This window comes from Balaenoptera borealis (assembly GCF_965194805.1).
Source record: "Balaenoptera borealis genome assembly, chromosome: 9".
Taxonomy (NCBI): Eukaryota; Metazoa; Chordata; class Mammalia; order Artiodactyla; family Balaenopteridae; genus Balaenoptera; species Balaenoptera borealis.
In genome coordinates, this window is record NC_138873.1 from 64,645,095 (window position 1) to 64,667,259 (window position 22,165).

General features: G+C 39.8%; 2 protein-coding genes across 12 annotated transcripts in view; one reads left to right on the forward strand and one right to left on the reverse strand.

The window, feature by feature from the left end:
• Positions 1-16,820, reverse strand: part of LOC309635317 (uncharacterized protein) — a 190,103-nt gene extending 173,283 nt beyond the window's left edge. Inside the window, exon 1 of one of the 4 annotated variants that reach the window (XR_014248758.1) lies at positions 12,617-16,820. Coding sequence is in view for 1 of the 4 variants with exons in the window: in XM_082406321.1 (XP_082262447.1) it covers positions 7,446-7,537 (92 nt within the window). In the remaining 3 variants the exon portion in view is untranslated. Of the gene's footprint in view, positions 1-7,445; positions 7,800-12,616 lie in introns of those variants that run through there. The other 3 variants (XR_014248759.1, XR_014248760.1, XM_082406321.1) reach the window with 3 other exon arrangements.
• A 157-nt stretch (positions 16,821-16,977) lies between these two features.
• The window catches only part of EPHA7 (EPH receptor A7), a 167,274-nt gene continuing 162,086 nt past the window's right edge, over positions 16,978-22,165 (forward strand). For 5 of the 8 annotated variants that reach the window (XM_082406314.1, XM_082406315.1, XM_082406316.1 and 2 more), the window contains exons 1-2: positions 16,984-17,303; positions 21,694-21,758. In XM_082406314.1, coding sequence (XP_082262440.1) covers positions 17,207-17,303; positions 21,694-21,758 — 162 coding nt within the window. In that variant the 5' untranslated portion in view covers positions 16,984-17,206. Of the gene's footprint in view, positions 17,304-21,693; positions 21,759-22,165 lie in introns of all 8 variants that reach the window. The other 3 variants (XM_082406320.1, XM_082406318.1, XM_082406313.1) reach the window with 3 other exon arrangements.

The following is a 22,165-nucleotide window of genomic DNA, read 5'->3' on the forward strand; positions in this document are numbered from 1 at the left end:
TACTCAAATTAGCCAAACTCCAAATGTGTTAGTAAGTCTGGTACCTGAGACTCTTGAAACGAACTTCCTAATGACTTGTAGAATGCACCAGAAGAAGGAGGTAGATGCAAGGGTATTAATTTGCCAAAGTTTGCAGTGGGTTTTAAACTTGACTGGGAAAGTGTCAGCAATTTTTAAACTTTGCTGCAGAAGTGTTTTCAACAAATGGTGCTGGAGCAAGTGAAGCATACCCCACCCCCAAAATAAACCTTTACCTAAGCCTCATACCTTATAAGAAAGCATTACTCAGAAGAATCACAGACTTAAATATAAAACTATTAAACTTTTAGTTAAAAACATATGGAAATGGGAAGCAGCCACACAGCACAGGGAGATCAGCTTGGTGCTTTGTGACCACCTAGAGGGGTGGGATAGGGAGGGTGGGAGGGAGATGCAAGAGGGAGGGGATATGGGGATATATGTATATGTATAGCTGACTCACTTTGTTATAAAGCAGAAACTAACACACCATTGTAAAGCAATTATACTCCAATAAAGATGTTAAAAAAAAAATCATCAATGTAAAGGTGTCAAATGAGAATATTTTAGGGAAAATAACTAGGTATAGACCCTTCATGAGATCTTTTATTCTCTAATAAGAGCAGAGCATAATCACATAGTTAAAACAATGGTAGGAAAAAAAATATATAGAAAAGTTTTAAGTCTCCAGAACAAGCAAAGAGATTTTAGACTTGATAACAAAAGCACAATTCATAAAAGAAGAAAAATGAAAATTTGAACCTCACCAAAATTAAAAACCTTTTCCTTGTGGAAGACCTTGTGAAAAGATTGAAAAAACAAGCTACAGATTGAGAAATAATATTTGTAAACCACTTATCTATAAAAGGTCTTGCATCTAGAATATATAACAAACACTCAAACTTCAACAGTACAAAAACAAAACAGTATAACTGGAAAACAGACAAAAGATATGAAGAGTCATTTCACCAGAGAAGATTTCACCAGATGGCAAATAAGCATATGGGAAAATATTCAATATCATTAGATATTAGTGAAATGTAAATTAAAACCACAATGAGATATCACTACATACCTAAATTAGTGGCTAATTTTAAAAAAATTGTGATAACACCAAATGCTGGCAAGGATGCAGAAAAATTAGATCACTCATGAATTACTGTTCAGAATGTAAAACGGTACAGCCACTCCGAAAAAGAGTATAGCAGTTTCAGTTTCCCACAAAACTAAACTTGTGCTTACCATATGATCCAATAGTTGTACCCTTGGGCATTTATCACAAAGAAATGGAAACTTATTGTCATATAAAAACCTGTACATGAATGTTCATAGCTTTATTTGTAATGGTCAAAATCTGGAAATAATCCAAATGTCCTTCAATGGATGAATGGGTAAATAAACTGTGGTATATTCATATAATAAAATGCTACATCAGCAAAAAGCATGAACTATTGATATACTCAAAAAACTTGGATGAACTTCATGGATATTATGTTGAGTAAAAACAGCCAATCTCAAAAGCTCATGTACTGTATGATTCCATTTGTGTAACATTCCTGAAATAACAAAATGATAGAGATGGAGAAGGTATCAGTGGTTGCCAAGGGTTAGGAATGCTGGGGAGAGGGGTTGAGTGTAACTACAAAAGAGGAGCATGTAATATCTTTGTGATAATGTAACAGTTCTGTATCTGGATTATGGTGGTAGCTACGTGACTCTACACACAGGATAAAATTGCATAGAACCACACACACACACACACACACACACACACAGAGACACGAGTGAGTATAAAACTGGTGACATCTGAATATGCTGTGGATTGTACCATTGTCAATTTTATGGTCTTAATATTGTACAATATTTTTGCAAAGATGTTAACACTGAAGGAAACTGGGTGAATGGTATTTAGTCCCTCTGTACACTTTGTATACTCTGATTCTGCGAATCAATAATTCTTTAAAAATGAAAAGTTAAAAAATCAACTGAGAATCTTTTTAAAAACTCAAGCCCAGATTTCATCTCGAACCAGTTAAGTCAGAATCTCTAATTAAGCCAGGTAGTAGTATGTTAAAAGCCTCCCAGGTAATCCCAATGAACAGCCAACATTAAAAACCAGCGTGCCAAAGTGTGGTTTTCATGGTGTGATCCCAAAATGAGAAGCAAAAAAATCATCTGGAAATTTGTTAGTCATGCACATTATCAGGCCCCACCCTAGACCTACCAGCTCAGAAACTGAGCAAGCTGTGTTTTAACAAAACTTCTAATTAATTTTGATGTATACTATCCAATATGGTAGCCACTAGTCACATGAGCTATTGAGCAAGTTGAAATGTGACTAATGCTACATGTTGAAATAATATTTTTGACGTATTAGCTTAAATAAAAGGTATTATTAAAACGAATTTCACTATTTATTTTAAAAAATTTCCAGCTCTATTGAGGTAAAATTGACATATAACATTTTACAAGTTTAAGGTGTACATGGTGATTTGACACACACATATATATTGCAAAATGATTACCACAATCAGGTTAGTTAACACATCCATCACCTCATAAAACTATAATTTTTGTGTGTGTGGTGAGACCATTTAAAATATACTCTATTAACAACTTTCAAGTATATGATAAAGTATTGTTAACTATGGTCACCATCCTGTACATTAGATCCCCAGAACATGTTGATCTTATAACTGGAAATTTGTACTCTTTGACCAACATCTTCCCTCACCTATTTCTTTTTAATATTTTTAGTGTGGCTACTATAAATTTTAAGTTACATATGGCTTACTTTATATGTCTATTGAACAGCAGTGCTCTACAGCAATTATTCTCAACTCTAAGTATACAGTAGAATCACTCAAAGAGCTCAAAAAAAAAAAAACAGAAAACCTAGTACCCCATCCCAGATTGATCTATATAAATCAAATTGCTAATAATGCAAACCTGGGGTCGACCATTTTAGAAAGCTTCTTGGATGATTTTAATGTGTTGCCAGGTATGACAATCACTGATCTAAAGCTGGGTTCTGAATTTTTGCCGCTTGGATTCCTTCAACAATTGGATTTGGGAAACTTCTCCCAGTAAATACACATTCACAGACAATTTACATATATTTTCAAGATACTTCTAGGCATCATATAAAGTCCCCGCTCTAGGACTTTCACATGGTTTACTTTTAAGAAATGGGTTTTAGAGAGTAACATTTTTTCATGTCCTTAGATCTAGACGTTTGTTAGCACATTTTGTTTCTAAGTAGATAAACTGGAGCGAGGGTGAGCTATCCATCTTAATCTCAGAGATGATTTTTTTTAATTAACTAAGCATGTATAATGAGAACGTATCCTGCTTAATTCTGGTTTATTTCCCCAATAATTAACTGCTATATTTTATTATGTATAGCTCTCTTTAAAAATGAATAAACATCCTCTGACATATTGTTCCCTCTTTTGAATTTTATATATTAGCTACTCTAATGCTTTTCAAAGATTTGAATTGTTATCATTAATGGCACTGCCAAAAATCTCACCTCCAGAAACTCTAGACTACAAGAACATTTGTCCTTGTAGAACATTTTTCTAGAAATAACTTCACAGAGCTGATTATAAAACTCATGGTCAAGCTAACTGAAAACTATTCATTCACGTATTCAACTATCAAGTACCTAGTATGTGTGTAAGCACTGTTCAAGGCATCATCGAAAGAAAATATTCCCCACCTTCAGGGGTCTTACATTCAAGTTTGGAAAGAAAGATAATAAATAAGGTAAGTAAAGACATGATATATTGAGTGGTGACAAGATCTGTAGAAAAAGAAAAATGGGGATAGAGAAGTCCAAGGAAAACCTTTGTGAGAAGAGACATGAGTAAACCTAAAGGAGGTGAAGGAATCATAGATATAAATGTCTAGAGGAATTAACATTTCAGGCAGAGGGAATTTGAATGCCTTGATGCAGAAGCTTGCCTGGCCTGTTAGAAGAGCAAGAAATCAGTGTGATGGAAAAAAGTAAGAAAGGGGAAAAGAGGCAAGAGAGTGGCAGTCACAGGGGTCATAGTCTGCTGAGATTGCTTGGGTCGTTAATGAGCTTGACTCTCATCCCAAGTGAGATGGGAGCCACTAGAGAGTTTCCAGTGGAGGAGTGAGGTGTTCGGACACACGTTGTAAAAGGATCACTCTAGCGGATGGTTGAGAATGAACTGAGGGTACGAGCAATTCCGGAAGTAGAGAGCCCAGGTTAACAGAATCATCCAAATGCTAGGGGGCAGGTGATATATTTTAAACTTAAATGCTGTACTTTATACCTGAAGTTCTAAGTTCCTATAATCACTTTATTTATAATCACTGTCAGCCTGTGTTATGTCCCAGGGGGGATAAAGCAGGAAGGGGAAGAACAGGAAGCAGCAGGAATGCATGGCTCTGGGTCCTTTTCTCTCTCTCAGAAAAAAACTGATGGACATGCCTTTAAAAGCTTCTTTATTCTTGCCATAATTAATAACATCACTTGTGGCACTGCATGCTACTTCCTGTCCAGTGAAACAGGAAGAATCAAGGCAGATGAAACATCTGTGGGCTTGTCTTAAGTAAGCAATCTATTTTCCAAAGATCAGGGTAAACTTCGAATGGGCAACAACTAGATATTGTCTCAAAGTATAGAGAAAGGTTTCTGAAGTCCTATCAACAAAAATCAGATCTTTGTGAAGCCATGGGATGGCACAGAATTTTAAATAGCACATTTCCCCCCTACTCAGAAATAAATATGTAAATATTTATTCAGATTTCTGACTAACATGGTTTCTTTGACAATAGAATTTCACAAAAACTTAGCAGAATCTTTCACACATATAGTCATCCACCAGATTACGATCAAAGCTCTATTGTACTACAATGCAGAAAAGTAGGTCTTTCCAAGAAATGATGCTAGGCCTATTGTATACTCCATGGGAAAAAAAATGCATCTTGACCTCTACCTGCCACCAAAAACAAAAACCAATTCTAGATGGATTACAGATCCCAATATGAAAGGGAAAACAATACAGACTGTAGAGGAAAACATAAGGAAATCTCTGTGGCCTTGAATTTGGCAAAGAATTCTTGAACAGAATACTAATATTACTAATCTCAGAAGAAAATCATGATAAAATGCACCATACTAAAATCAAGAACTTCTTTTTATCAAAAGATTTCATTAACAGAGTAAAAAGGCAAGCCACAAAGTGTGACAAGACATGTATACCTGACAAAGGATGCATATCTAGATATATGAACTCCTATAATCTATAACAAAAAGACAACTCAGACAAAAAGGACAAGAATATTTAACAGACGCTTAACAAATGATGATATTCAAATGGCCAGTAAACATACAAAGATGTATTCAAGTTCATTAGTCATCAGATAAATACTAAAACCACAATATGATATCACAGAACGGCAAAAATAAAAAATAGGAAAAATATTAAGTATATGGAGCAATTGAACCCCTCATACCTCAGTGCTCTGATAGATGTATGAGGAAACATAAACTGGGTACTTTAAACTGAAGAAACTTAATTTGGAAATTAGATGCTCGCAAAAATTTGTGAAAGTTCTTGTATTAGTTTTGTACAATTGCATAACAAATTAGCCCCGAAGTCAGCAGCTTAACATAACAACCAACATTTATTATCCCAGTTTCTCTGGGTCAGGAATCTCATGTAACCCAGGTGGACCCTTTGGGCCAGCGTCTTCCACAGGCAGCAATCAAGGTGCCCATCTAGACTACAATCATCTCAAGGCTCTACTCAGAGGCTTTGCTTCCTAACTCACACCTGAGGCTGTTGTTAGGCCTCATAAGATCTACTTTCAAGATCATTCAAATGAAATTTCTTCAGTTTAAAATGTCTAGGGAGTTTCTGTTTTTCCAGTAAAATATAACATATATGTACCCTGCTATGCCCTTTACGTATTATCTCTGCTCTCTGAAATTTCCATCCCCCCATCACCTTCATGTGGCCAGCTATTCCTTGCAACCCAAGACCAATCTGAAACACCAGTTACTGCTAGGATGTTCTCCCCATTCTGACTTATTGCTCTGAATACATCTATCAAAGCACCTATCTCATTTAAAAAGCTCCATCTGTTAATTACGTTAATTATGTGTATTTCTGTCACATACTAAAATTTTTTGTGTGATATTTTACAATATATAGAAATATTGAATCATGTTGTACATCTGAAACTAACATAATGTTTTATGTTAACTCTACCTCAAAATCATAAACTATGATATGCTAGGAAAAATATAATATCAAAACTAGTTGCTTCTGAAAACAGTTAAAACTTCGCACCGTATTTCAATTCTCTCCTCCGCCGTCCCAATTTTTTGTTTGTATCATACCTACATTCTCAGAACGTAAAGCTATTATGAAATAGGCTGGGACCTGGGGCCCTTTACCTGAGTGCTTGCACCTGGACAAAGGTCTCCTTGAGCAACAGAATACAAAGGAACTAAAAGGGACTAAAAATAACTGCACCCAAGGCCGGGCAATTACAAACAATAAGATACAAAAAGGCCACAAACCAACTGCCACTTCTGAGGTGCTAGGAGCAAAGGAGGGCACTGTGCATGACCCCTGCAGACAGCACCACCAAGGGGGTGGGCAGACCACCTAAGGCACCCCTCCAGCCCGACCCACCGACCCACTCACACCTTCAAGCCATTTAAGGAAACAGCCTGCTCTCCTTCAAGAGCGAGCAAGGGCACCTGTTTCTTGTTTTCACTCCCTCGTGCTACACCAGTCCCAATAAAGCCTTGCCTGAAATCCTCATCAGACGCCAAATGATTCAAGAGTCCAAGGACCCGAATTCCTATCAATTACCTACTATACTCTCTTCTTTTTAACCCTCCTTTAATCTTCACACTAATCCTTACTGCAATGTCTCTTTAGTTATTTTGACTTCTGAAGCGGGTTCTTTAGTAGAGTCCTCAAGGAGGGCTCCTGGAACACTCTCCTGAAAACACTGTAATAAAGACAGGATCCGTATTACCGATTTTTCCTTTTGCCTCTAGGCTCCAGTATGGCTCAGCATCAGACTGTTTGTTAATGAGCCTATCTTTAAAAGTTTGATATTTCTCTCATCAAGGATTTTTGGCATTAAATTTGCTTTTTGAAAAATTATTGCATTAAACTCATTTATCTTGATTTCTGAGTTGTTTGGTGCCCCTTAAATTTTGTGCCAGAGACCTGTGCCTGTTTTTTTTTTCTTTTTTTGTTTTGCCTCTCCTGGTTCTAGCCCTCAGCTGGAACTTCTCCGGCTTTTGTCTTTACTGTTCCCATCCTACTTAATTTTGACTCCACTCCTTAGAGCTAATGTCTATTGTGGGGTCTAGTCCCAGTGGAGGCCTGGCAGCCCAGTGTGAGAATTCAAAGACTTTCATGCCTTACTTTAGACTTCTCCTCCGCGTCTCAACTGCAGGTGCTCGCCCGGCTCCTCCACCGCTCCGGCTCCTCCACCAAAGCACCTCACAGCTCTGCATCAGGTCCTCATTTGGCACCTCCACCCGCGCATGCGTGGGGCTCTCCTGCTAAGAGGGCGGGGCGGGGCGGGGCGGGGCAGGGGCAGAGTGGGGCGGGGCAGGGGCGGGCTCACTCTGCTGCTGTACTGAGTGTGCGCAGGGCCCTCGGGCGTTCGGTTACACTGTTGCTTCCTTCTACTTTCCCCGCACTTGTGATGTTGGGCAGCTCTCATGGCTGTTGTCCACCCTTTGTATTCTGGGGTAACACGGGGATAACTTGTCCTCTACTCTTGTTGTAAATATTGTCCGTGGATTTTGGTTTTAATATCTTAATTGCTCTGTGTTATGTGGGAATCGTGGAAGACACAAATTCTACTTCCACGACCACTGCCATCTTCCCAGAATTCTTAATCTTAATTTATTTTTAAAAGGATACTTTAAAAGAAAACAATGGAGAACCAAAATTATTTGTTATGTACAGAAAGCATTTAAAAAAAAAAAAGCTACATTAAAAAAACCCCCAAGGGGCTTCCCTGGTGGCGCAGTGGTTGAGAGTCTGCCTGCCAGTGCAGGGGACACGGGTTCGAGCCCTGGTCTGGGAAGATCCCACATGCCGCGGAGCAACTGGGCCCGTGAGCTACAATTGCTGAGCCTGCGCATCTGGAGCCTGTGCTCCGTAACAAGTGAGGCCGCAATAGTGAGAGGCCCGCGCACCGCGATGAAGAGTGGACCCCGCTTGCCACAACTAGAGAAAGCCCTCGCACAGAAGCGAAGACCCAACACAGCCATAAATAAATTTAAAAAAAATTAAACTTTAAAAAAAAGAAAAAGAAAAAGAAAAAAAAAACCAAGACGATTTTTTGCTCAACGCCTAGGTATGTTCTCATTGTTAACAAGGGAGACTACAACTGCTAGGCACGTGACAGCTCCTGGTCCAGGCAGGATGTTGAGTAGACATTCCAAACACCCTTGTGCTACAAACACCCAGGCATGAGATGTCCTGGCCAAGCTCAGAAGAGAGGAAGGGGAAGGCCTGGGGAGTGAAGAGGGAAGGGAAACCCAGGTGCAGGTTGTGATCCAAGGTTTCAGCTGCCAGGGTCGGGGTCCTGCTATTGGCCCATGGAGCCAGGCGAGTGAATGAGTGTCACTGCCTTTTGATGGGAGAGAAGGCAGGGATCAGGGATGGAGACACACACACACACACACACACACACACACACACACACACACACATACACACATAGCCAGGTCTGCTGGTGGATTGTGCCCCTAATAGAAGGTTGACTAGAAAACATTCTGCTCATTGAGGAGGCTCTGTTGGCTGGGCTCCGGTTGAGGAAGAAAGAGACTCCCCTGAGGGGAAATATTACTAGGTCTCTGCTAGGGACTGAATATTTATGTCCCCCTAGATTCATATCTTGCAATCATAACATCTAAGGTGATGATATGAGGAGGTGGGGCCTTTGGGAGGTGATTAGGTCACGAAGGCAGAGCCCTTATGAATGAGATGAGTGCCCTTGTAAAAGAGGCCTGACAGAGCCCCCTTGCCCCTTCTGACATGTGAGAACACAGAGAAAAGATGGCCATCTATGAACCAGAAAGTGGGCCTTCACCAGACACCGAATCTGCATGCTCCTTGATCTCAGACTTCCCAGCATCTAAAACTGTGAGAAATAAAGTTCTGTTGTTTATATGCCACTCAGTCTACGGTACTTGTTACAGCAGCCCAAACGGAATAAGACAGCCTGGGATTCAGGGAGGCAGTGTCTGATTATAAGTGCTATGGATATAAGTAAAATAGAGGAAGGGGTGGAGGTGGGGAATGGGAGACATTTTGTTTTAACTGGGGTGATAAGTGAAGTTTTGAGTCAGGAGGAACATTAAGGAAATGATATCTAAGGAGAACACTATATGTCCATCTCCATAGGGCCTGAAAATGCATTTGAGAAATTCAATAGCCTTTTCTGATTAAAAACCAAAACAACACTTAAAATGGCAATAGGTAGAAATGTCCTTAACATGACCAAAAAAGTGTGTATATATATATATATATATATATATATATATATATATATATATATATATACACATCAAAACCCCAAAGCCAGCAAGTATCCACTATCATCAAAACATGCCCTGATCTCACCATGAACAAGACAGCAGATACTACAAATAGGTGGATTAGAACCTCAAGACCTTCATGAAATAGAATAATTTGATAAAACTAAAAAAGAAATTCCTGTAAATTGGTTAAAGACCTAAAAGATCATATTGTAACCCTAAGTGAATAAGATACTATGAAAAAATAACAGGAAAATTAGAAAAACAAAACAAGATAAAAACAATTTCTAAAACCAAAAAAAGAGTTATGGAAATTAGAATTCTATTGAATGGATTAGATAGCAGATTAACCAAAGTTGAGGAGAGAATTAGTGAACCAGAATGTTGCAGAGAGGTAAAGAGATGGAAAATAAAAAGAGGGCAAATACAATGAGACATTAAAGGGGTAAATATAGAGCAATTTTTTAAAACATATTTATTGTATTTTGAGATATTTGAATACATAGAACTCTAACATTGATCCTAAGCTTATCGCTGCTTTTTTTTTTTTTTTTTTTCCTTTTCATTCAGTATCCTTCACCATCCTGTTGTGTAGCCTTAGGAACAAGTATAACTGTTTGAATCACAGCTGTTATTCTCTAAAATGTACATAACTACCATTTAAAATGTGATGATCTACTGGACAGTTTCCCTCAAGTATCTGAGGACATGCATGTTATTATAGTATACCTTTGTTCAAACTTGGAAGGTAGTTGTTCCCTCAAAAGTTTATCTCAAAGATATATGTAAATATATGATAAATTGTTAAAATGAAGACAGAGATGTGATTGTATAGAAACATTAAATCCAAGTTGAGATCTGAAAGAACTCAAATAAGGGGTCTCGTCCTTCTTTATTGGAATGCTGGATAAATTTCTTTTCCCTGTACTTGTGAGGTAGATAAAGTAGGTTTTGCCTTTTATGGTTATCATCTATCCTTAAATGAGGCAAATTTCTGTCATGTTTTTCACTTCTTTAGTTTCACACACTTTACCACCAGAGCTTGCTGGATAAAAGACTGCCGAGAGAGTGACTATCAGATATTAAAATACTTAATTAAACTGAGAGAGACCTCAGTCATTTCATCAATCTAAAATCAACTAGAGAATGTGCCAGGTTAACTTTGTAGCTTTAGCTAAAGCAATGCATCTGTAAAACCAAACAATGATAATAATAAACTCACAGAATCTGAGATGGAGTATAAATTTTCATGAAATTTTTTTTTTATCTAAGAGCAGAGAGGGGAAAAGAAAACACCCTTGGACAAGCCAGATGATAAAATCCATATTGTGCATTGAATCATCTTGCAATTTATGGTCCGAAGTGTGACTATGAAGACATCATCACTGTTGAAGTGGCCGAAATCAACACTGAGTAAAACTGGCTAGTTACCTATTTCTCTGAACATATGATTTCTCTGTTTCTAAAAGGAAACATGAGTTACAAAGGAATCCTGATGGTGTTAGGTCTTCTGAATATTGGGCTATGCCTTTGTTCATCTGAATATGCCCCCAGTGCCTTTCTAAATATTTAATAATACTCGAAAATACTATTTTTAATCAAGGTTTCTATCAGTATTCTTTTTCTGAAATATTATGCTATTTAGATTGTGAACCTGTAATCTATTTGATCCACATCATTGAGGAGAAGCATAGTCACTTGTCTCTTTTAATTTGACTAGTTCAGCTTAAGGGGAAATCTAGCACCTCCTTCTTGAGGTTTTCTTTTCTCCATAATTGTCTAAGAACTCCTAGAAGTACAATCAGTCCAAAGGGATCAGATTTCTTCCCAATGATTCATATGTTCAGTCCACTAGTGACTTCATTTTCCTTACTGCCACACTGTATAACATTTGAAACCTAGCTTTACACAGAATTGCTACAGTGAAACCTTGTTCTGTAGTGTCACTCAACATTTGAGCTATAACGGTATAGCTCTTTTAGTTCACACTTACATAATTAGTACAAACACCATACCTGCGTTTCTGGGTTCAGAGGGCTTCTGAGCCTCAGGCATATGTGTTCACCCAGCAAATTTTAAGCCCAGAATTTTCATTCCCTCACAATAAGTACTTCTCTGAGGTACTTAGGCTTATTTACTTCTCAGAGCCATTCTAATATTTTAGAGCTTCTAATATTGTTGAAATTCAAATGGGATTGCGTCAGGGACTTAAGATACCTTTCCTCCCAGGAAGGTCCTTGTCTCATACAAATGTGCCAACTTTCCCCACAGAGAACACACTGTGGGACAAGTTAAGGGGTAGTATAAGGCACCGCCTTTGGCAGTGTGCAGAATTCCACCCTTAGTCAGTGGAGAAAGTACCACAGCTTTATATTTTACAGCTAGGACACACTATTCATGAATTCTTTTCCCCATAACATAGAAACACTATTTCTAAATTACTTTGATGCATAAAATTACTATTGTTGAGATTTTTCTTAGACCTCCTTGAGAATAGCCAGGCAAATTTTGACAGAATTTCATTTTTAGTATTAACCATGGCAGAAGACCAGGGAGAGAAGAGGTCTATAAAATGTTCCTCAAGCTAGAGAGTCCTAGGAACATCACAGGATCCTTAAAAACTCAGAACTGTCAAGTCCAAGGGAATACTCAATCCCAGCCTGGCCCTGTTTCCAGGGTAAAAAACTTTGGGAGTAAAGTGGGTGGAAAGGAAGGAAGAGAATATCTGAGGTCTATCTGGAGACTGAGAGTTGCTCAGATGTTTGGTTTAAAAGAATTGAAGAGAGCTTTTCTGCAATATAATTCACCTTCTAAGGTGTCTTCAGGGCCTCTTCAGTTAAATATGGCCTGAATAGACTGAAATAGGTTATAGAACATCTCACAGATTTTTACAAAGGCCTTTAAGTAAGTTGGCATAGGTACAGAGTATAAGAAACTTAAAAGTGTCAAAGGAACAAATAGGTACCAATTATTATATATAAAGTTATATACAAATATATATATACATATAATTATATATGCAGATAATTTCATAATTACCTCATTTTTATTCAGTGTGGACTTGGTTGGCTAGGACACCCAGAGGTCCTGATGCCCCCTGGTGGTCACTGAATTATCACAGATCTCCTTGACACCTGAAAATCCACTGGGTTTGAAGAGCTAAAAAATTGCAAGATGAGAAACCGTGAAATCATGTAGAAGTAATTTGCATAATTTAAACTAGTTCTTCCTATCAGTGCTGGTGATTTATAGAAAAATGAAGTATAAGTAGTGGAAAAGAAGAGCCTCCCGGGCAAAATCAAATTTGAAAAAAAAAAAAAATTCTTAAGCACAATTGGACATGTGTTAAGTGATTTTGAATATAATGTGTCACATTTCTCTGCTATGTTTAGTAGTTCTCTTATTAATAGTCAAATAATAAAAGTTATTTGATTTAACACCTTTGAATATTTTAAGCGATCAGAAAATTTCAGAGTGACACCTTAGCAATATTCAATTGGACTCATAATCTTGATATAAATTGTATTTTTATTTGTTAAGCTCTCTTGAATTAACTCAGTAATTGCAGTTAAAGAATTATAATTTTAATTTTCTAAGCATCACCAATTTATCTGACCATACAAAAGTGAATGAACTTTTACAAAGGCACAAAACATAGTCTTGACTTATGATTTGATTTCTGAACTCTGACTTCCTATACTGCTAGATAAATCTGAAATTTTGAAGAATAAGTAAAATTATTACTATGTTTTTTATGAGCTTAGTTTATGTACTTTTTTTTTACATTGGACTGCAAGTACATATTTAATATACACTACATAAATCATGCTAATGTAAATATGTAAGTGATTTTCCTGCACAGTGGAAAGACTATTTACATTTTGACCAAAATCACAAATAGAAAACCTAATTTTCTGTAATATCTATTAACTGAGACATAATGTTTCTTTTCTGTTTATAATCAGTTTCTTCTGTATGGTACCTTTTCTAATTCAGTTTAAATTACCCCCTTTTCTGTGATGAACTTGCATTTTCACATTTACCACCTGTGAATGTATTTAGATAGTAAGTGCAAAAGTAGTAGGTTCAGAGACATCCCTTTGAGTTTGTTGTCGTTGTTAACTACTTAGTTTGGCAGCCTTGGATTTGTAACATATTGAAGTCTCAGGTTCTTCCTTTACCCTCTAAAGGCCTGTTTACCACACACATACAAAGGCTTTTATTTGAAAATTTATGGAGGTAATTCCCTGAAGTCATTAGAATTTACTCCTAAGTGACTATTTCTCTCTTAAAATCAGAAAATATCCCCCAGAGATAAACAGTGAGGTAAATATTAGTGTTGACGCAAGTTAAATGAAGATAACAGCTATACCCTCATTTGGAATGTGTGTCTTGAGTTTGTACATTTATTTTCATATATGTACAGTTATGTGTGACTATTAGTAATTAGATAGATAAAAATAACATGGTGCATAAATATTGGGCATGTCTTCTTTGCATCTGAAAATAGGCATTTTTCATCTTTCTGCTATACAATCATGATAGATGTTTCAAAAGAGGGTCTATAAATGGTAATATTAAAGTTTTGGTCTCTTTTTTTCCATTTATTTAAAATTACCTAAATATAAGTTGGGTATTAAATCAACTGCATTTCACAATGAATACCTAAAAATGAAAAAACAGCTTTTAAATTTTCTGCTTTGGCTCACACATGTTGGTTATATATACACCATTTGGTATTGTTCAGGAAAATGATTTCTAATTCATTTTATATACACACATACATTTACTTTTCTAAAATTTGCCTTAGAGATAATATGCACAAATCATAGATAAGAAGCTAAAATAAACCATTTTAAAAATGATATAAAGAAATTACCTATTAAAAGTTATTTTAAAATATGAAAGTTTTGTGAACTGATTATTTTTCATTTCAGTGGCTTCATGTACAAAGAGGTTTACATGCTTTGCTGTTAGTCAAATACAGTCTAATGCCAATTTATATATTATATTTATATATTAAACTATATACTATATAATACAGTATAATAAACATTCTTTTCTTGACTAGGTCATTCAGTTTTTATTTAAATTCCATGACTTCTTCATCACTATACCTAGATACAAAAGAAAGAAGAAAAGGTTGGTAAACCTAAAAATGAGTATCACTGTGTAACTCTGCAGGAAAAACTGTCAGCAGTCTGGCACATGTGCATTTAATGTGAAGCCTCTTGTCTCTAAAAATAAAAGCGAAGCTGAACATGCCCCTATGTCTGATAGAGAGGGGACACAGCAAGGGGACTCCTTATACCACCTACACTCATCAGAGTGAAGGATGTTACTTCTTTCGTTTCCTGGTTTAATGGAAAGGTATTTGTATTCACATCACTGAGTATTAATCATTGAATAGATGAAAGGAATATTTTAAACTTTAAAGGCTACCTTGGTGTCATTCTAAGAAGTGGGGATGAGACCCTGGGGAAAGTGTTGAAATCCTGGAGAATTATTTTAACTACTCGAAGTGGTTTAATATCTGTGAGTATGTGAGATTAACAGTTTTATTGCCTATGAGTGGGGATCTATATTTTTAATTCTAATGTTTCACCTTACAATTTTTACTCCTTAAAGCATCTGTTTGTGTCTATACTGCTTGATCTCTGTAACAAGTGCACTCTACATCTTTTTGTCTATTTTCAAGGTTAATCTATTAAGCAGTTTACATTTTCTATGAATCCTCTAAAGGGCACTTAAGATGCTTTTAGATATAATTTCTAAAATATTTAATAGGGGTAATGGCTAGGAACAAGTAACATTTAAGAAATAAACTACAGACCCAAAGAGAGGTTAGAGGGGAAGGAAATCTCATTTCTCTCTTCTTCGTAATTGCATTAGGCAAGTAAAAACTACAAGAGACAATTTTCCATAAGATAAAAATTTTAAAATCTGGGGATCTGTCATCTCTTTGCTATAAATACCAGAAACAACTCAATTTACATTTCCAAATAGAAAAGTTAGGAAAAGTTTGGAGTCTTAGGCAAAGTCAAACTTTTTGTCTCTCATAAATAGAGGCAAATCGTGAATGACAGATTTTTTTTTTTAAGGGAAGAAATATAGGACAGGAAGAAAATAAAGCTTGTCTTTGACATGTGATCAAGTTACTCTGCTTGACCTTTGAATTTGATGATTTGGCAATTAAGGTTTTTAAGTTCTTCCTCTTATTGTACTACCCACATCTTGAATTGCAAAGTGTCAGAAACTGCCTAACGATAAAGGGATTCCTGTAGGCAGTCGTCCTCAATATTTAGTTAGACGAAATCAACTGTCGATATTAGTAACACTTTTTATTCTTAGCTTGCCTTTGAAAGATAATTATTGAATAATTATTGAAAAGTACTCAATATTTGCGAAAGAGGTCTTGATTTTAATTTAATTTTAATTAACTTAATGCATGGTAGCATTCTTTAAAATTAAATGTAATTTATGCAGCGAAATGGAAAACGATCAAAGTGTGGCAATTCCAGGAAAATCTCAGAAAATGATAAACATGTAGGAAAAACGATACGGAACCTTCAGAAGTTTCTCTTAATGTGCTACTTCGTCCAACCAACTATCGTTAAATGATAGGGCGGGAGCGAGAGGGCACATAAAACAAAAGACTTCCTTTCTCCACTCCCTTTTCCTCTGGTTCTTTTGCCAGAGCTTGTTTCAAACTCTTGGAAACATTGTTTGAACATAATACATTTGGTTACTTTTATTCTTCCAGGGATTGTGCTGGGTGGTGCCTAGAGCTAACTGCCTTTGGAGTAACAGAAAAAGAGAAGTAGTAACCCTTCAAGAAAGAAAAAGAACAAAGTTACCCGACCCGCGGAGGTTGTGACAACAACAAAAAAAAGTAAAAGGCACTTTACTTAAAGGCACAGCTCATTTCACTGTCCCGGCTCCGTGCTTGGTAGCTGAGAGATGGCTTGCATCCCCTCTGGTTTCTAAAGATCGCGAGGAGCACCGCTATAAACACGACTGTAAATTGGGAGCGTTATTTTAGGATTGATTCTGCTCCACGAAAGCTGCGGTTGCTAAAAGCAAAGCTCCCACAGCAGCACGCACCTCGGTCGCCCTCCACGTCCTCCTTCTCGGAGCATCCAGCGCCAGCCCGGAGCTCAAAACCTGGAGGGTATCCTGGACCCGCAACCTGACTCCGCTGGCCGCCGATTGGCCCACGCCCCGAACCCCGCCCCCAAGGCCGGGGCGGCCGTTTCGCCGGGACCCGCCCCCAAGCCCTGGGAATCGCCGCCTGGGAGGCCGGCTGCGCCTGCCACTCAGCCCGAGTGGCGGAGGCTCTCGGCTCGGAGCCCCGCCCCCCTCCCCCCTAATTGATATTATTGGAGTGTGGAGCAAGCGGCCGGTCTGCAGTCGGAGGCTTGCAGGCAGCAAACACTGTGCGGACCAAAGGAGGAGAAAATTTTTTTTAAAAGCTAAACGTGGAGCAGCCGGCCGTAAATCGAGAAGGGGAATCGATGCGTGGAGCGCAATAATTTTTGTTTTTTAAAAAAGCCCCGCATACTCCGGAGCAAACAGCATTTTAAAAGCTGCGACTCAACTGAAACCTAAGATAAAACCTGTTCATGCACCATGGTTTTTCAAACTCGGCACCCTTCATGGATTATTTTATGCTACATCTGGCTGCTCCGCTTTGCACACACCGGGGAAGCGCAGGCTGCAAAGGAAGGTAAGGTGATGGGAAAGCAAAGTTTGTTCTGACATTTATTTAGCTGTCTACCTGCAAGAGCCGGCTGGTCCGCGGGGTTGCCGGCCGCGCCTCCGGCGCCGGGCGACCCTCCCCCGCCGGCTCCCCGCCCCCTCAACGTTCGGGCCGCTCCAGGCGGGCGGGAGGCAAGCGGGCTGCTCCGAGACGCTTGCAGCCCCGCGCCCGGGGCCGTTCGCCCGACGGGAACGGGATTTCTGGCGCAGACTGTACAGAGGGCGTGAGCAGCAACGCAGGGCGGGGAGCGAAGGTGTGGGAACGGCCGGCAAGCTCATTCTCCGGGACCCCGGGCGGGTCAGATCTCTTCCTCTAGCCCTCTCCTCTTCCTCCTCTCGCCGTTCGTCTCCCTGGGAGTAAGCTGCGGCCGGAGTTGGTTGGAGACTGGGGAGTGCAGCCTCTAGTATCCTGACCAGCCTGCCGGCGAGCGGCTAGAGTCCGGAGCCTTTCTAGAGGCGCCGTGACTTGGGTGAACTCCGAACGCTCGGGTTACTAATGAAGTGCTCACTGCGTCCGAGGAGCCGGCGCGGGCCTGCGGCTGGCGCTCGGCCGCCTGCATGGAACAATAACGCGGCGGAGGTGAAGCAGCGGGCGGCGCGCGCTCCGCGCCCCGCGGGCCGGAGACATCTCCATTCAGCGCGCGCCGCGCGGGTCCCGGCGGCCGCAGGGACAGCGGCAGCCCAGCGGGCTCGGCGGGGCCGGGGAGGCAGGGGACGGGCTGGGGCAGTGCAACTGACCACGAGATGCCTCCCGGGCGACCAGAGGCCCCCAAACCTCTGCCCCACAGTCCGGCAGTTAAGGAGTACGAGTGGTCTAACCTTGAAAAAGACCTGGACCCCGAGGGCTAGCTCTGGTTGACAAGAGCCAGGATTCATTTGGGCAGCCAGATACGCCTGTATATGGCTATTCCCCCCCCCCCCCCCGCCCCTTCTCCTTTGAACCATTGACAGAAAGTAAAATACCTTTCGGTGCCTGTAGTTGGAGCTGGGGAAAAATAAATCCTGTCAATGGAAACGTCTTGCTTCTGAGCAGTGTCACAATCTACCCACCCTCCTCCGTATCTTGCAGGCTGTAAGTCTAAGGTTGATTTCCCAATATTTAAAAGCAGACTACTAATAATTACTTGTTCCTAAAGTGTGGAGGATGGAGAAATCTGTTAGCAGATTTAGGTCATGGTGGTCGGGAGTGGATACGTATCGGTACTCGCTTCATCTATCCCTGAAAACTTAGTGATTTAGTGCTGCTTTTAAAAATTCTCTTCGTGGACCCTTCTTCGGTCACTCAAAACACCCTCTCCCACAGCCAAACGCCATAGTCTACTCCTTGATCCAGCCTGACCTTCTGACCCCAGTTTCCACATCTGCAACCTGTGTTGATGCTGAACCCATTCAGAGAAAACCTTAACTTTCAGCTGTCGGTTTCGCGTTTGCAGGTGAACCCACATCTGATAGAAACACACAGCCATACACACCAAAGCCCACATTTCTACTCGCATGACATTAGCTATTAGGGACATTGAATCCTGGAAACTTGTATTGATGCCCCTGGAATAGCGGGACCCGAGGAAAAGTTTGCACCGCCGGGGCGAAACCCCGCGCGCGAGCTCGCACAGACCCCGGCTGGAGTTTGAGCTATAAATAACTGCATCACTAGGGGGAGAGGTTCCTGCAGTCAGAATGGCTTGCTCGCCCGCGTTCCTCTTCTGGGTGCGAAATACGTGGAGAAGATTCTGATTCTAGGAGGCCGAATTCTTTACGTGCAGAAGTGAGCTGTTTAAAAGGTGGGCGGGGGTGAGGAATGCGCTCCGCTTCTCGGTGGCAACGCACCCGGCGCGCCGCGGTGGCCCAGGGCTGCCGTTCTGGAAGCGAGCAAGCCCCGAGGCGGCGCCGCGGCACCCAGGGGCAAGCGCCGGGAAGCGCCTAGAACAGGTGCCTGGCTCTCCGGAGCAGATGGGGGTAGTTACAGGAAGAAGGGGCGCCCCCCTTTCTCCCTTTTTCCCGCACACGTTCTATCGGGGAGGTCAGTTCCGGCTACTGGGAGCGCGCGTGTAAGTCAGTCTGACGTTTGGAGGCGAAGTGCAGCCGCTGTTTTTCCTTTCGTTAATGCCGTCGCCGCGCTCCCTCTGAGGAGACGCTTCCCGATAGCCTCTCTCCTTCCCCCCCCCCCGGTTCCTTCTGGAGCTAGGGCGCCACCGGCTCTCTGGAGTGCCCAAGTCTGGCGGAGGTGTAATGGATGCTTCGGCCGGCGGGCGCGCCAGTCTGGCAGCGCCCTCTCCGCCCCGCCCCGCCGACGGCCCCGCCCCGGCTCCAGCCGCTGCCCGCGCGTCTCCGGGCTGGCTTGGCCCGGCGCGACCCGCATCTCGCTCCTAGCCCTCGCCCCCACCCCCTGCATCCCCCACCCCGGCCCGCGAGGCAGAGCGCAGAGTCCCCGAACCCCGGCCCGTGTGACCTGGGTCCTGGTTGGCCGCCGGGCTACGCCTCTGCGGGCGCGAAGGGAGGCTGGCGCTCGGTGCTCTGAGCGGGAAGGCAAAAGCGCGCACTTGCGGGCTGGTCCAGAGAGCGGACGGCGGAAGGGAGACACGCTGAATCGTTCAAGCTGGTTAAACGCTCAGGGGCCGGTTTCCCTTTTGTTTTATTTGTTCATTTGTTTCTCTCTTAACTTGTTTGCCATCACCGCCCCGCCGGGGTCCCTGGTTCCCACCCCAGGCTGTGCTGAGGGGTAACGGAAAAGGAGTAAACAATCATCACAGTGTTTAATTCACCCTCAAAAACGACCCAAGAAAGTTTCCTGGGTTTAAAATTCACTTGTCTCTTGTCACTGCGGAAGACCGAAAAAATAATAATAAGTAATCTCAAAAGGAAAGTACCTGGAACCCATGTTGTTTGTCCACGTTGAGGACAAAAACAAAATAAACTTTAAAAGTTACTTAATGTAAATTCAGTACTCTAAACATTTATGGCTGTTCCTAGTTCGAAGTACAACTTGGTATTTTAAAAGTGTGGCTTTGAAATTATAATTATTATTTGAAAGGGAGTCAAGTGTTTGTAACCAAGGTTGTGCTGTCATGGTCTCCCTGAGAGTCTTAAGTATAAAACATTTTGGGAAAAAAGTGTTTCTATATCCATTTTCAGTTATAGGGAATAACCTTGACTAGCTTGAAGGAGTTGAACACATAATCAACTGTTTCTTTTCTTAGCGTAACAAATTTCGTTACCTTTAAAAACACATTTTTTTCCCTCTGTTGGTCATTGAAAAGTTTATTTAAGCATGTATTTAATTTAAGTTCAAATTTTTACATTTTGCTGAGGATGATGGTAAGCGTATTTACATACTTGAAAATGTATTCACCATTATTTCTGGACAAATTGATACATTTGCTAAAATGCTATAGAATCATAGAAATATTTTTAAAGAATACAAACTCATGTAGCTCTGCAACCGGTTTGAGCAAAGAGTGAATGCTTTAGAAGGGGAATCGTCCTAAAAAGCAATAAAATATATTAAATTGGAAGTATGGTATATATTAATGTATGATATTTGCGTGCATTATCTTATATTAATACCATCAGGAGCATGAATTACATTTATATAAATATTAAGTGTATTATGCTTTATGGTAGCATAAAAGCAGAATACAACTGTTTTATAAAAGTCAAGTCAAAGTTTAAATATTCCATTTTGAGAATTACGTACTGCTTTGAAATACTGGGAAATTTAAAAAATAGACATATTGAAAACAAATGTTTGACTAACCCAATAATATATCTTGTAAGTGATAGGCAATTTATTTTTCTCATGATAACATTGCTTAATATAGTTTTTAATTGTATTCATTTTGGCTTAAGAGAAGACACTGTGTGTGGAAAGTTTAAAAAAAAAATAAGCTCCAATTCTCAAAAGGCACTAGGAAGTACTTTTGGAAGAATAGTACAAATTAATGACTGGCTGAGGAGTAATAGGGAAGTATGCTTTATTATGTTAATGTTATTATATTTGACAAAGTTTAGAGCACTCAGTGGTTTACAAAATTCTTTACAACATATTATTACTATAGAATCAGTATACTTCACATATCAATTTTTTACCCTTGCTTTCATGCTACTTTTGAGTTTTTTAGTTAATTTTAATATTTTAATTAAAAACTATAATGCTAGTGTTTTAATATCTTTTTTCCCCTAAGAAAGTGGAATGTATTTGTAAGAGGTAGGTATACATTTTGTCATTCATTAACGTAAATAACTCTTTATTTTAAATCATAAAATGGTAATTATTTTAAAAATTAGATCGACTTTAATAACTTTTACAAACATGTTTTCATTTTTCATCTGACATTTAGAAATGCAACTTTCTTTTTCAGTACTACTGCTGGATTCTAAAGCACAACAAACAGAGCTGGAATGGATTTCCTCTCCACCCAATGGGGTAAGGGCTTCTCCTGATAAAATATCAACCATTATTTTTTTTAAGTAAGAAATAAAACCTTTTCCTCCTCCCCCAGTGGAATTATTCACATTCTTCATATTGAAACTGTTTTGATCTCAAATATCTTGTTCAATATTTTGTTGTGCTTATAATGAGGCATTGAGTTCTTTGGGTAGACAAGGTATATTTAGAACATTGGAAAATGGATAAAAAATGAGCTCTTATTGTGAGTGGGACCATACCTCAGGTTCCAGGCTATAACTGTTAACTAATTACAGAGAACATGCTTTTCAGGAACTCACCTAAACCTCTTTAGTTGCTTTATACTTCCTTAGTATCATCACCAAGTAGGTTGTATGTAGTTCTTTAAAACAGTAGTTCTTTAAAACTGTTTTCCTCTTTTGAAA